Source organism: Molossus molossus, unplaced genomic scaffold (genome assembly GCF_014108415.1).
Source record: "Molossus molossus isolate mMolMol1 unplaced genomic scaffold, mMolMol1.p scaffold_m16_p_1, whole genome shotgun sequence".
Lineage (NCBI taxonomy): Eukaryota > Metazoa > Chordata > Mammalia > Chiroptera > Molossidae > Molossus > Molossus molossus.
In genome coordinates, this window is record NW_023425344.1 from 117,397,047 (window position 1) to 117,412,646 (window position 15,600).

Below are 15,600 nucleotides of genomic sequence, written 5' to 3' on the forward strand. Positions count from 1 at the left end.
AGGACACAAACTAGGTCTCTACAAGTTCAAGAAGACTGAAATCATACCAAACATCTTCTGAGATCACAATGCTACGAAGCTAGAAATCAATTACAATAAAAACATTCAAAAACACTCAAATACATGGAGGCTGAATAGCATGTTATTAAACAATGAACAGGTTACCAAAGAGATCAAGGAAGAAATCAAAACTTTCCAAGAAATTAATAAAAATGAATACACAACATAGATTCTATGGGACACAGTGATAATAGTACTGAGAGGGAAGTTAATAGCATTACAGTCGTATCTTAAGAAACAAGAAAAACTTCAAATAAACTATCTAACCCTAAAACTTGAAGAATCAGAAGGAGAACAAGAATAAAAACTCAGAGTAAGTAGAAGGAAGAAAATAATAATAATCACAGCAGAAATAAATGACATAGAGAATAAAAGAATACTGCAAAAGATAGATGAAACCAAGAGCTGATTCTTTGAAGATAAAAAAGATTGAACAACCTTTAGCCAGACTCAAGAAGAAACAGAGAGGACTCAAATTAATAAAATCAGAAATGGAAGAGGTGAAGTAACAACAGACACCACAGAAATACAAAGGATTTTAAGAATATAGTATGAACAATTATATGCAAACAAATTGGACAATCTAGGGAAAACGAACAAATTCTTAGAATTATAAAATTTTCCAAAACTCAGCCAGGAAGAATCAGAAAACCTGAACAGACCAATAACAACTAAAAAAATTGAAACAGCCTTGGCTGGTTTGACTCAGCAGTTAGAGCTTTGGCCTGTGGTCTGGAGAGACCCAGGTTCAGTTCCCACTAAGGGCAAATGCGTCGGTTGCAGTTTGTCCCCAGGGCCGTGTGGGTGGCAACCACTCGATGTGTCCCTTTCAGTCAATGTTTCTCTCTCTCTCTCTCTCTCCCCTTCCCACTCTATCTGAACAAAATATCAAAAAATGTCCTTAGGTGAGGATAAAAAAAAAATTGAAACAGTAATCAAAAAACTCCCAGTAAACAAAAGTGTTGGTCTGGAGGGCTTAATAGAGAAATTTTACAAACATTCAAAGAAGAACTAATACCTATTCTCCTCAAACTATCCCAAATAAATTCAAGAGAAAGAAAGACTTCCTAGTTCTTTTTATGAGGCTAACATAATCCTAATCCCAAACCCAGATACAGATACTAAACAGAAAGAAAACTACAGCTCAATATCCCTGAAGAACATAGATGCCAAAATCCTCAAAAAACTATTAGCAAATTGGATCAAGCAATATATCAAAAAAATTATTCACTATAACCAAGTGGTATTCATCCCAGGGATGCAAGGCTGGTACAACATTCACAAATCAATAAATGTGATACACCACATAAACAAAAGGAAAGATAAAAATCATATGATCATGTCAGTAGATGATGAAAAAGCATTTTACAAAATCCAGCACCAATTCTTTTTTTTTTTTTTTTTTTTATCCTCACCCGAGGATATTTTTCCATTTTTTGTACAGATAGAGTGGGAGGGAGAGAGAGGAAGGGAGAGAGAGTGAGAAACATCGACGTGAAGGGACACATCGAGTGGCTGCCACCCGCACAACCAACCAGGGCCGGGGACAAACTGCAACCGAGTTACGCGCCCTTAGCGGGAACCGAATCCGGGTCTCTCCGGACCGCAGGCCGACGCTCTAACCGCTGAGCCAAACCAGCCAGGGCCAGCACCAATTCTTGATAAAACTCTCAGCAAAGTGGGAATAGAGGGACCACACCTCAACATAATTAAGGCCATATATGACAAACCTACGGCCAACATCATACACAGTGGGAAAAAACTAAATGCATTTCCTTTAAAAACAAAATAGGGATATGTACTTTTGCCACTCTTATTCAACATAGTACTGTTGAGTATCAGCCACAGTGGTCAGCCAAGAAGTAAAATAAAAGGCATCCAAACTGGAAAGGAGGCAGTAAAAATGTCATTATCTGCAGATGCCATGCATGATATTGTACACAGAAACCTCTAAAGACTCCATCAAAAAGTAGCTTGATTTAATAAATAAATTCAGCAGAGTAGTAGCAGGATACAAAATTAACATCTAGAAACCGATGGCATTTTTATACAGCAATGATGATCACACAGAAAAACTAAAAAAAAATCTCATTTACCACTAAAACAAAAAAAAATTAAGATACCTAGAAATAAACTTAACCAAGGAGGTAAAAGACCTATTCTCAGAAACTACTGGACATGGGAAAGTGAAATAGAGAATGATAAAAAAGTGGAAGCATATACCATGTTCATGGATTGAAAAGATCAACATAACTTAAATGTCCATACTACCCAAAGCAATCTATAGATTCAATGCAATCTCTATTAAAATACCAATGGCGCCCTAGCTGGTTTGCTCAGTGGTTAGAGTGCTGGCCTGCAGACCAGAGAGACCCTGATTCGGTTCCCACTAAGGGCACATACATTGGTTGCAGTTTGTCCCTGGCCCTAGTTGGGGTTGTGTGGGTGGAAACCAGTCAACGTGTCTCTCTCACATCAATGTTTCTCTCTTCCTCCCTTTTTCCCTCCCATTCTATCTGAAGATAAATGCAAAAATGTCCTTGGTTGAGAAAAAAAAATTAATAAAATATCAATGGCATATTTCACAGATCCAGAATAAATACTTCAAAAGTTTATATGAAATCTAAAAAGACCCAGAATAGCCACAGCAATCTGGAAAATTAAGAACAAAGATGAAGGGATCACAATATTGGGTATCAGTTTATACAACAAAGCTACAATAATCAAAACAGACTGGTACTGGCACAGGAACAGGCATATAGATCAATGGAACAGAGAACCCAGAAATCATCCCAAGATATTATACTCAATTAATATTTGACAAAAGAGGCAAGAGAATACAATAGAGCAGAGACAGTCTCTTCAATAAATGGTGCTGGGAAAATTTGCCAGGTACATGCAACTTATACCATACACATAAGAAACTCAAAATGGATAAAACACTAAATGGTTGTGAAACCATAAAAATCCTAGAAGAAAATGTAGGTTGCAAAATCTCAGACATCACACATAGCAGAATTTTCACCAGTACATCGCCAAGGGCAAGAGAAACAAAAGAAAAAATTAATACATGGGACTATATCAAACTACAAAAGTTCTGCACACCAAAGAGACCAGCATCAAAATGAAAAGCGATCCCACTGTATGGGAAAACATATTTGCCAATGTCACATCAGATAAGGGGTTAATTTCCAAAATATATAAAGTACCCATACAACTCAGCAAAAGGAAGACAAAAAATCCAATTACAAAATGAGCAGAGGACCTGAATAGGCAGTTCTCCAAACAGGACATACAAATGGCCAAGAGACATAAGAAAAAATGCTCAACAGCACTAATCATAAGAGAGATGCAAATTAAAATGACTGTGAGGTATCACCTCACACCCGCCAGAATGGCCGCCATCAACAGTTCATTAAACAAGTGCTGGTAAGGATGTGCAGAAAAAGGGACTCTAGTACACTGCTGGTGGGAATGCAGACTGGTGCTGCCATTAGGGAAAATAATATGGTGTTTTCTTCAAACAATTAAAAATTGAAGCCTTTCTAAACCAGTTCTAGGAATACACCCTAAGAAACCTGAAACACCAATTAGAAAGAATATATGCACCCATATGTTCATAGCAGCACTATTTATAGTAACTAGGATCTGGAAGCAGCCCAAGTGTCTATCAGTAGATAAGTAGATAAAAAAGCTGTGGTACATTTACATGATGGAATACTATGCAGCTGTAAGAAAGAAAGAGTTCTTACCCTTTGAGATGACATGGGAGGACCTGAAGAGTATGATGCTAAGCAAAATAAGCCAGTCAGAGAAAGACAAGTACCACATGATCTCACTTATATCTGGAATCTAATGAACAAATTAAACTGATGAACAAAATAAATCCAGAGACATGGAAGTAGGGAAAAGACTGAGAACCCTTAGACGGAAGGGGGTAGGAATCAGGAAGAGATAAACCAAAGAACTTATGTGCATATATGCATAACCAATGAACACAGACAACAATGCAGTGAAGGCAGGAGGGGCGGGGGCAGGATTGGAAAAGAGGGTGTCAATGGGGGAAAGAAAGGAAGGACATCTGTAATACTTTCAACAATATAAATTTAAAAAACAAAACATGGCCCATATATATGCTGTGTATAAGAGACCTACCTCAGAACAAAAGATGCAGACATAGAAAATGAAGGAATGGAAAAAATATTCCATGCAAGTGGAAACAAAAAACAATCAGGGGTAGCAATACTCATATCTAACAAAATGGACTTCAAAACAAAGGCCATACCAAGAACAAAGAAGCCCAGTACATCATACAAAAGAGATTGATCCAACAAGAGGACATAACCCACGTAAGCATATATGCACCCAATCTAAGAGCACCTAAATATATATATTTTAAAACTTTCAGTGGACTTTAAGGGAGAGATCAGCAGCAACCATCATAGTAAGGGACTTTAACACTCCATCATCACTGGCGAGATCTTCCAGACCAAAAAAAAAAAATCAATAAGGAAACAGTGACCTTAAACAACACACTGGATCAGATGGATTTAATTAATTATTTACCAAACATTTCATCCCACAGAAGAAGAATATACATTCTTCCCAAGTGCACATGGTATATTCTCAAAAACAGACCACATTTTAGGACACAAAATAAGTCTTACAAAATTGAAGAAGACTGAAATCACACCAAGTTTTGTCTCAGATTACAATGGCATGAAATCAGAAATTAACCACAATAAAAACATCAAAAACACTCAAACACATGGAGGCTAAATAGCATATAATTAAACAGTGAAGCAGTTATGAAGCAGATCAAGGAAGAAATCAAGAATTACTTGGAAATAAATGAAAATGAACACGTAAAAATCCAAAACCTATGAAACACAGTGAAAGCAATCCTGAGAGGGAAGTTCACAACATTACCGGCCTACCTCAAAAAGGAAGGAAGATCTCAAATAAAAAATCTAACTGTATACTTAAAAGAACCATGAAGAGAACTACAAGTAAAGCCCAGAGAAAGCAGAAGGGAGGAAATAATCAAGATCAGAGAGGAAAAGAATGACAAAGAGCCTTAAAAAACAATAAAAAAGATACATGAAACCAAGAGCTGCTTCTTTGAAAACATAAACAAGACTGATGAAACTTTAGCCAGGCTCACCAGGAAACAAAAGAAAGACACCTATAAATAAAATCAGAAATGAAAGAGGCAATGTAACAACTGACATCACAGAAATACAAAGGATTGTAAGAAAACAGTATGAACTTAGGGGCCAACAAAGTGAACAACCTGGGCGAAGACAAATTCCTAAAAACATACAATCTTCTAAAAATCAAGAAGAGCCCTGGCCAGTTTGGCTCAGCAGTTAGAGAGTTGGCCTGCGGTCCTGAGAGACCCGGGTTCGGTTCCCGCTAAGGGCGCGTACCTCAGTTGCAGTTTGTCCCCGGCCCTGGTCGGTCGTGCGGGTGGCAGCCCCTCGATGTGTTCCTTTCACATCGATGTTTCTCTCTCTCTCTCTGTTCCTCTCTCTCCCTCCCAAAAATAAAAAATAAATAAATAAAAATCAAGAAGAATAAGAAATCTGAATAAACCACTAACAACTAATGAAGTTGAAGTAGTAATCAAAAAGTTCCCAGCAAACAAAATTCCTGGACCGAATGGCTCCATAGGTACATTTTTCCAAACATTCAAAGAAGACTTAACACTTATCTTTCTGAAACTATTCCAAAAAATTCAAGAGGAAAGACGTCCAAGTTCTCTTTATGAGGCCAGCATTATCCTAATTCCAAAACCAGATTAGGACACTCCAAAGAAAGAAAATTACAGTCCACTATCCCTCACGAACATAGATGCTAAAATTCTCAGCAAAATGTTAACAAACCAAATCTAGCAATACATTAAAAAGATCATACACCAAGACCAAGTGGAATTTATTCTGGAATAAACAAAATGAAAGATAAGTATCTCATGATCATATCAGTAGATTCAGAAAAAGCATTAAAAAAAAAATCCAGCACCCATTTCTGATAAAAACTCTCAGCAATGTGGGAACAGAGGGATCAACCTCAACACAACAAAGGCCGTATGTGAAAAGCCTACAGTCAATGGGCAAAAAGTAACTGCATTTCCCTCACAACTAGGAACAAGACAGGGATATCCACTTTTACCACTTTTATTCAACAAAGTGCTGGCAGTCCTAGCCACAGCAATCAGACAAGAAGAAGAAATAAAAGGCATCTAAATTGTAAAGAAGGAAGTAAAACTGTCATTATTCAGATGACATTATTATACATAGAAAACCCTATCAATAATCACCAAAAAACCACTAGATCTAATAAATGAATTCTAAAAAATAGCAGGATACAAAATTATTATCCAGAAATCAGTGGCATTTTTATACACCAATAACAAACAGTCAGAAACAGAAACAAAGAAAACAACCCCATTTACTATTGCAAAAACAACAACAAAAAAGTACCACCCTGGCTGGTTTGGGTGAGAGGTTAAAATGTTGGCCCATGGATCAAAGAGTTGCGGGTTCAATTCTGGTAAAGGGTGCATAGCTCAGTTGTGGTTCAGTCCCCAGCCCTAATTGGGGTTGTGCAGGAGGCAACCAATCAATGTGTCTCTCTAACATTGATGTTTCTCTCTCTCCCTACCTTCTTCCCATTCTATTTGAAACATCAATGAAAAAATATCCTCAGGTGAGAATTTTTAAAAATTAGTAAATAAGGTACCTAGGAATTAACTAAGAAGGTAAAAGACCTGTACTCAGAAAACTGTAGGTTACTGAAGAAAGAAATAGAGGAAGATACAAATAAGTGGAAGCCTATACCATGTTCATGGATTGGAAGAATTAACATCATTAAAATGTCCATAGTACCCAAAGCAATCTATAGATTCCATGCAATCCTCATTAAAATACTAACATATTTCACAGAACTAGAACAAATAATTCAGAAGTTTATATAAAACCAGCCCAGCTGGTGTGGCTCAGTGGTTGAGCATCATCCCACGCACCAGGAGGTCGCCGATTCGATTCCCAGTTGGGGCACATGCCCAGGTTGTAGGCCCAATTCCCAGTTGAGGGTGGGGCATGCAGGAGGCAGCCAATCGATGTTCTCTCTTATCAGTGTTTCTATCTCTCTTCCTCTCCGTTTCTCTCTCACTAAAAACCAATAAATAAAAAATAAGCTGATGAACAATATGGACTCAGAAACATAGAAAGGAGTATGATTCAGACAGACAAACCTCAGAGGAGGGGGGTATGGGTGGGGAGGATGAGATAAATCAAAGAACTTATATGCATGTATGAGTAACCTATAGACATAGGCCAACAATGCTGGGGGTGGGGGTCAGGATCATCTAGAGGGGAAAAGGAGAAACATCTATAACAAAAATAAGTTAATAAAAATTGCACACAAAACAATCTAAATTAAAAAAAAAAGAATTTACATATATGAATGAATTACTAGAGGCCCTGCCCTGGTAACCACTGGGCATATTCTATTATAATGATGTGTGTTTAAGAATAGTAGCAGCATTATTAGTTCATAAAATGAAATGAATTTAAAGATGAGAAAGGGAAAATACCAAATCCCCAAATCTTTAGAATTAGACTTAGAAGGGGCCATTACAATTTCTCCTGCCACAGTTGAGCCTACTGGTCTTTGATTTGTTCTTCAAAGGAAGAAACAATTAATAGGACCTTAGATAGCACCTGAACACCCCAACTTTTAAACTCATGGCATTTTCTTTAGAATTCTCTACTTCTTTTTGTTCTTTCTCATAAATCAGATGAACACCACTCTACACTCATCAGCATTATGAAATCCAACAGTGATTCCTAATCATGAAATTCAGATTCCAGTCCCGGCTATTTTTTTTTTTTAACCTCACCCGAGGGCATTTCTCCATCCTTTGTTCAGACAGAGGGAGAGGGAGAGAGAGAGAGAGAGAGAGAGACATCGACGTGAAAAGGACACATCGTGTGGCTACCACCCACACAACCCAACCAGGGCCGGGGACAAACTGCAACCGAGGTATGCGCCCTTAGCGGAAACCGAACCCGGGTCTCTCTGGACCACAGGCCGATGCTCTAACCGCTGAGCCAAACTGGCCAGGGCTGCTGCTGTTGTTTTTTTTAATCTACAAGTAAGCCATCTACAAAGCAGATTCTTGGATCCAACAAAACACACACACACACACACACACACACACACACCCCTCACATCACTAAACATAATCAGAATGACAGGAAATGATATATTTTAAACACTCTGATAGGCTTATATGCTCCACAGTCTTTAAACCTCTGGGCACTCTCTAGGCTAATGGGAAGGAATAGAACCTCAATCTGTCATTTAGTCCAACTATATGTCATAATACTGCATAAAAATCCTTAGTGGAAAAATAAAATATGAATGATCCTTCACCCACATTTACAAAGGGTTTCTATAACATCTGTATGCAATTTTAAAGACTGAAAGATTAAAAGCTCAGGCTATAAGAAAAAAAGTTCAAAGCATTCGAGATCTTGCTTCCCAGCATGTCTCCAGTTTGTCTCAAATAAACTCATAAAAATCTCCCTCTCCCCCAGGAAAAAAGAGAGAAAAAAGTAATTTCATAGTTAATATGAAATTTAATTTTTAGCCTTAAAATATAGCAGCCCTCCCTTTACTTAAACAGTGATATTCTCCCATAAGAACTGAAAGAATCCACTGTCACCTGGTGGGTGTGGCTCAGTGTTTAGAGTGTTGGCTGCGTACCAAAGGGTCGCAGGTTCAATTCTTGGTCAAGGGCACACACCTGGGTTGCAGGTTTGAGCCCCAGCCCCGGTTTGGGCATGTGTGGGAGGCAACCAATCAATGTGTCCCACATCGATGTTTCTTTCTCTTTCTGTCTCTCCCCACTCCCTTCCACTCTCTCTAAAAAAAAAAAAAAAAGCCCTGGCCGGTTTGGCTCAGCGGTTAGAGTGTCGGCCTGCGGTCCTGAGAGACCCGGGTTCGGTTCCCGCTAAGGGCATGTACCTCGGTTGCAGTTTGTCCCCGGCCCTGGTCGGTTGTGCGGGTAGCAGCCACTCGATGTGTCCCTTTCACGTCGATGTTTCTCTCTCTCTCTCTGTTCCTCTCTCCCTCCCACTCTACCTGAACAAAAAATGGAAAAATGTCCTCGGGTGAGGATAAAAAACAAACAAACAAACAAAAAAACACAAAAATATTCTCAGGTGAGGATTAACAAAAAAAGAATCCGCTATATACAAAGACTTAATACAAGTATCTTAAATTTTATCAAATTTGTTTTATGCACCACTTAAAAATGCTTTTCTTGCTGCTAGCACTAGTTAAGAAAACTGAAAAGTATAAAAATCTTCTACTTTTATGAGGTATCTAATATAGTCAAAGTCTTAGAAACAGAAAAGAGAATGGTGGTCATCAAGGGCCTGGGGTAAGGGAAAAGAGGTAGTTGTACAATGGGTAACAATTTGTGCAAGATGAAAATGTTCTAGAGATCTGTTGCACAACACTATGCATATAGTTAACATTACACTTAAAAAGAATTGAGATGGTAAATTTTGTGCTTTTATACCACAAAAAGTATAAATTAATGAAGAACAAAAATAGGCCAACAACTGTGACAAAGCACATTAACTTTAAAGTCTAACACCAAGCTTGGACGGCTATATCTAACAGCTCTAGGGCAACAAGCATTTGCTGAATGCCTACTATGTTTACTGGCACTGTTTTGCCCTTTATAAATGCTTTCTCACTTAATAGGAAGGAATTCGAAATTGCTTTCTGTGCTTGGTCAAAACTTCTTGGGGTATAATTATATCCAATTTCAAGTAGGTGGTGGTCAATAATTAGGAAACTTTCTTAACACAGAAAAAATAGCTAATTTGAGTAACATCCATACAAATAGTTGAGGCAGATCAAGACACCTTAATACAGACATACCTGGTTTTACTGCACTTCACAAATGTTGTGATTTTTAAAAATCAAAGGCAAGACCCTTCATGAGCAAAAAGATTATGATTCGCTTTACTGTGATACTCACTTTTCTGCAGTGGTCTGGAACTGAACCCTCAATATTTCTGAGGTATGCCTTTAAAATTCTCCAAAAAATTTCCCACTTACACATAAAAATAAATACACATTTCACTTACAGGGAAATACTCATATTTTCCTTTGGCGTGAAGAAAATAGACCTAGTAGTTCCATCTCTGGGAGGGTCATTAGATTTGTGGCTATAAGACTGAGTCGGCCTAAACTGTTCTCTTTTTGAAATGCGATTATTAGAGAGTTTACAGCCTACATTCAGTTGGGTGCACGTTCTGTCTGTCTTAGATAATTCATTGACAGTACTAGATTGGCAAGGGCCTCCTTTTCTTTCAAAGAACAGGGTAACAGGTTGATCCTTCCGAGGTAAGTGAACAAATGGCCTGTCTTTGGGGGCAAGAGCTGGATCTTTTACAGTTACTAATGGAGGCCCTGCTACATCAGATTCTTCCTTATTTGGAGTATTTAGAATGAGGAGAGAGGTTGGCCTCTGCACTCTTTGATTTGACTGATGGAAAGATGATACTGGAAAAGATTCCCCAATTCTTTGCTTTTCAGTTGTCTTGAAGGCTTTACGATCCCTCTCCAAAATATCTGTTTGCTGGCGAATCTGTTCCATCATCTCTTTTTCATTCTGCTGCTGCAACTGTTTCTGCCTTTCTTCCTTCTCAGTGTTCAGCTTTTCCAACTTCTTAAGCACAGTATTAGAAGAATCTGTATTCAAAGCAACAACTTTATTTTCTTCTGAGAAGTGATACTTTCTAGCTTCCCTGTTGATATCCAAAGTAAGAGCTGGAATTGTTTCTTCACTTTCCACTAGTTTGTTTCTCTGGATACTTGTGTCTAGTTGGGAACTTGTTTTCAGAGGGTCTTGTTGAGGAATATAAAAAAATGTAGGTAGACTACTAGAAATAAAGGAGTCTCTCAGCTGTGGCTTACAGGTAATAGATTCAGAACTACAAACCAGTTTTTCCTTCATAGTCCCATTCTTCAAATGCACTGAGTCAGAAGACGTTCCCTTTTGAATCACTGTATAATTAGTCTCACTTGAGGCACTGAGGGCATTGTCCTGTGAATCAAATTTTTGAGTGCTAGATATCTTAGGTGATAGAAACTGCAAGTCTCCTTCATCTAAAATTATAGACTCTAGCTTGCTCTTGTGACTTTCCTCACAGCTCAGAAGTTCCAAGCTTCCTTGAGAGCTTTCACTATCAGGTGTACCCTGTAGGGACTGAAGGCCCTCAGGCATCAGTTCTGTAGACCATCTGCGTTCTTCTGAAGGAGACACACCACCAAGAGAACGAACTTTCAGCAATTCTAAGCTAAATATAGCTTGTTCTAGTTCTCTCATTCTCCGACTTTCTCTTTTGGCTCGACCTACTTTTTTCTGGTGGAGATCCTCCAAGGACTTGGGTCTCTCTCTTACAATCACATCTTCCTGCAAGTCCACACCACTCTGGCTTCTGGCTCTCTCCTGTTGCTTGTTTGGGGACTCCATCAAGCAGTCCACTGAACTAATTTGATTACTCTCTATTACAGATTTACATTTCTCTATGGCTTTTACTCTGTTGTCAAAGGAACAATCCTCCCATTCTGAAGGGTCTGAACCCTGAATTTTCAGAATTCCATATGGCTCAATATTCGTCAATCCAAGTTCTAGTCTTGTTTCTTTTAGTCTTTTTTCTTTGAAAGCTTTAAATCTGTATTAAAATAAAAAATTTTTTAAAAAGTAGGTGAGAGGTATCTCTTGGTTACCATTGGAGAGAATACATTTACTGAGAATTTAAGATAAAAAATGGAAAGTCCCAAAAATCTTTTTATTATACCTAAGTATTTCTCAAACTAACTTGGATGCACATTTCATAATTCTATTTCCATGAGTGAGATATTTCATTAAGTACATTATTCTTAACTAGGCATTCTACTAAAAGATAAAATAAAATCAGAAATAAAGCTCTCATTTCACAATATCCTTATTCTAACATAAACCGTAAAAATAAAATTAAAGTTTCTAAAGGTAAAAACAGTTGACTATTGCCAATTTTTAAAGATTCAACCTAATGTAAAAGTTAACTCTTAGCAATTAAAACCACAGACCATGTAGGTTTTCAATGCAATTTAATTCAATAATGTATCTTCTATTATAGACCACACAGTGTAGGTTAAAATTGCTAGGAGTATCACAGTTTAGTGGAGAAGACATATTGCACATAATCAATTCTAATACAAGTTAGGAAACTGTTAAAGCAGAGGTATAAACAATGTACTTGAGCAGAGAGAATTATAACAACAAAGATTACCTTTGTCTTGATCTGAATCCTCTACATATTGATTGCAAAAGGATAATTTTGTTCCTTTGTTCTTGATACCTCTTCCTTTCCCTGTAGCCTTTCCATCTTGCCTGTATGCAAATAGCAGCCATGTGTCTCTGCCTATAGTGCTTTCTCCATCTCTGCTGGATGATGATGGTTGCAGTCCGAAGCTCCAAATACCGCTGCCTCTCTAAGTGAGCACGCCAAGAAGCTTGGAGAAGAGTAGCTGCACTAGTCATAACTAAAGCATCCTTTTCCACAGCTGCATCTCTGACTTGATTTAGGTAATTCCTCCAGAATCGCTGTGGGGAAGACAAAATAATATAAACTACTGTCATATACAACATTTTCACAGAAAAAAGAAAAAACAATAAATTTCTTATGTCATAATTAGAGGGTAAGTAGCTAAATAGCTAAACTGTGAATGATTTTTAAAGTTTTCTTTTGTAGATATGCTTGGTTAAAACAACTGTTTTAGATAACATAACCTTGACAAAATTAATTATAAGACAATACATTTTTTGATGCTTTCATGCCCTACAAATTAATTTTAACAAATTATAAATTATTCTCATACTACAATTTGCCAATATTAATTGGGTTTAAGGTCAACAAGCACACATTTCAAAAATTAAGATATTAAAGATGTTCTTGTACCAACAGAAAAGGTCCTGTGAAACAACTATCATATAAATCGTTAAGAAAGAAAATAAAATAGGGAAATGCGAAATAAGGTACCTATAAACCAAGATGAGTATCTAACAACAATGTATTTATAACTCTCAAATATCACTCAGAAAACTATTAAATATAACTGTGTCAACAAAAATTAAGGCACATAACTCCTTTGCTCCTAACCATACCCCATAAGCTATTATAACTATAAATTCAATTTAAATTCAGCTTCATCAATATTTATTAATACCCTATTATTATATGTGAAGTAATCTTTTTGGTACTATCAACATTTCAAAAATGACTAGGAAACATTCTCATCTCTGAAAAAGTTTACATTATTATTTATACATTTTACAGTAAAATAGTGGTTTAAAACAAAAGCCAAATAAACTAGCCAATCTCATGCAAGGAATCCTTTGCCTCCCACCTGAATGATAATTGATGCCTGTCTCAGATGGAGAAAATGCTGCCTGCACAGCAAGACCCTAAACCACTGCTGCAACAATATGATTCTGCGGAGCACCTCTTGGTGAAGCAGATCTTGTAGGTGCTGTCGTTCCTGTTCCTTTAGGAACACCTACGAGAAAACACAAAGATGAAAAATATAGTTTAAGAAGAAATGAAAAATTTCATGAATCACCTCTTCTATGATAAGCATTTTTTTTTTTTTATCCTCACCCGAGGACATTTTTTGTTCAGTTAGAGTGGGAGGGAGAGAGAGGAAGAGAGAAAGAAAGAGAAACACCAATGTGAAAGGGACACATCGAGTGGCTGCCACCTGCACGACCAACCAGGGCCGGGGACAAACTGCAACTGAGGTACGTGCCCTTAGCGGGAACTGAACCCGGGTCTCTCTGGACCACGGGCCGACACTCTAACCGCTGAGCCAAACTGGCCAGGGCCTATGATAAGCATTTTTATAGAACAAATACAGTGGCAGATGTGTAAAAACAGTACTAATAAATATTTCTACTATTTTATCCAAAGTGGTCCTTCTCAAAACGGAAAGAAGACATTAGAATACAGAAGGGGAAATAGGGAGGTGCACATGTATACAAAAATCCCAGTGCCAGGTATTATGACACACTTTTCCCTTGAGAAATTCACTACCATCATGAGTCAATGTACTGCTGGTAATATGTCATATTTTTATCAATATTTTTTAAAAGAGGAAAGGAAAAAGAGCATGGGAGAGAAAAATCGATGTGAGAGAGAAACATTGATCAGTTGCCTCCCGCACATGCCCTGACTGGGAATGGAAACCACAATCTAGGTATATGCCCTGATTGGGAATCAAACCCCCCACTGTTTGGATTACAGGACAATGCTCCAACCAACTGAACCACACAGGCCAGGGTGTAATATTTTTCAAAGATGTTAAAGTAGGGGGAAAAATGTTGAGAACCACAAATCTTCAAGTTTGACCATAAAATGAATAAACCAGTAAGTCTTTCAGAAACCCAGTCAGTATGCATCAAAGGCTTCTTGCTGCCCAAAGCTATAATCAGTTTATTTATGTATTCCTTTATTCCATTATAAATTCGGTAGGAATTTAGGGGGATGCAAAGATGACTTAGACATGGTCCCTAAGGAAATAGGATTTGCACTCACCTTAAAGAACAGGTAGATATTAAAAATTGTATATATTTAAGGTATAGAATATGATGTTTTGATGTATGTATACATTGTGAAATGATTACCACAATAAAACTCATTTACAAATCCAGCATCTTCCATTTTTGTCAAAAAATATTTTTAAAAAGAGCACACAGCCCTGGTTGGGTGGCTCAGTCAGTTGGAGCATCGCTCCATATACCAAAAGGTTGTGAGTTCAATTCCCAGTCAAGGCACATACCTACGTTGAAGATTCAATCCCTGGTCAAGGTGCGTCCAGGAGGCAACCGATTAATGTTTCTCTCTCACACAGATCTTTCTCTCTCCCTTCCAATCTCTCTAAAGTCAATAAAAATACATCCTCGGGTGAGGATTAAAAAGAATACAAAAATTTATAAATGTGCCTTTAAAAAGAGCACACTGATATTAGATATTAAGATGATAATTTCGATACCACAGAAAGAGTGAGTTAAATAGAATAACAAATAGTCTGGAACTAGATGAGGGGTCTGTTTACTGTAAGAAAAATGTAAATGAAAGGTAAAGATATAGAACTAATATTAAAGCAGTAGCACTGAAGAAAAAGGGAGAGGTATGAGAGTGATTTGTAAGGAAAAAAAGAAACAGAACTTTGTAAAAGGATTAAAGTGAAGGGTAGGCCAAATATCATTATAGTTTCTAGCATAAGAAAGTAGAAGGGTGACAGAAAGAGTAGTTGACAAATTAAGGATAGTAGGAAAATCAGGATAAGGTGACTTTGGGCAAGTAGGATTAAAGATTTCAGTAGAGTATAAGGGAGAGATGACTTTTAGGCGGTTAAAATTATAGGTAGAAGTAAACAATTGGCCCTAAGCCCTTTAATACGGACTATATT

The 15,600-nt window shown here is 37.4% G+C and overlaps 1 protein-coding gene across 15 annotated transcripts in view; it reads right to left on the minus strand.

Annotated features, from left to right (window-relative positions):
• The window catches only part of MYO9A (myosin IXA), a 341,194-nt gene that overhangs the window by 102,682 nt on the left and 222,912 nt on the right, over positions 1-15,600 (minus strand). For all 15 annotated transcript variants that reach the window (XM_036243152.1, XM_036243160.1, XM_036243103.1 and 12 more), the window contains 3 exons: positions 13,540-13,689; positions 12,423-12,736; positions 10,230-11,822 (listed from right to left, as the gene is read on the minus strand). In XM_036243152.1, coding sequence (XP_036099045.1) covers positions 10,230-11,822; positions 12,423-12,736; positions 13,540-13,689 — 2,057 coding nt within the window. The remainder of the gene's footprint in view (positions 1-10,229; positions 11,823-12,422; positions 12,737-13,539; positions 13,690-15,600) is intronic.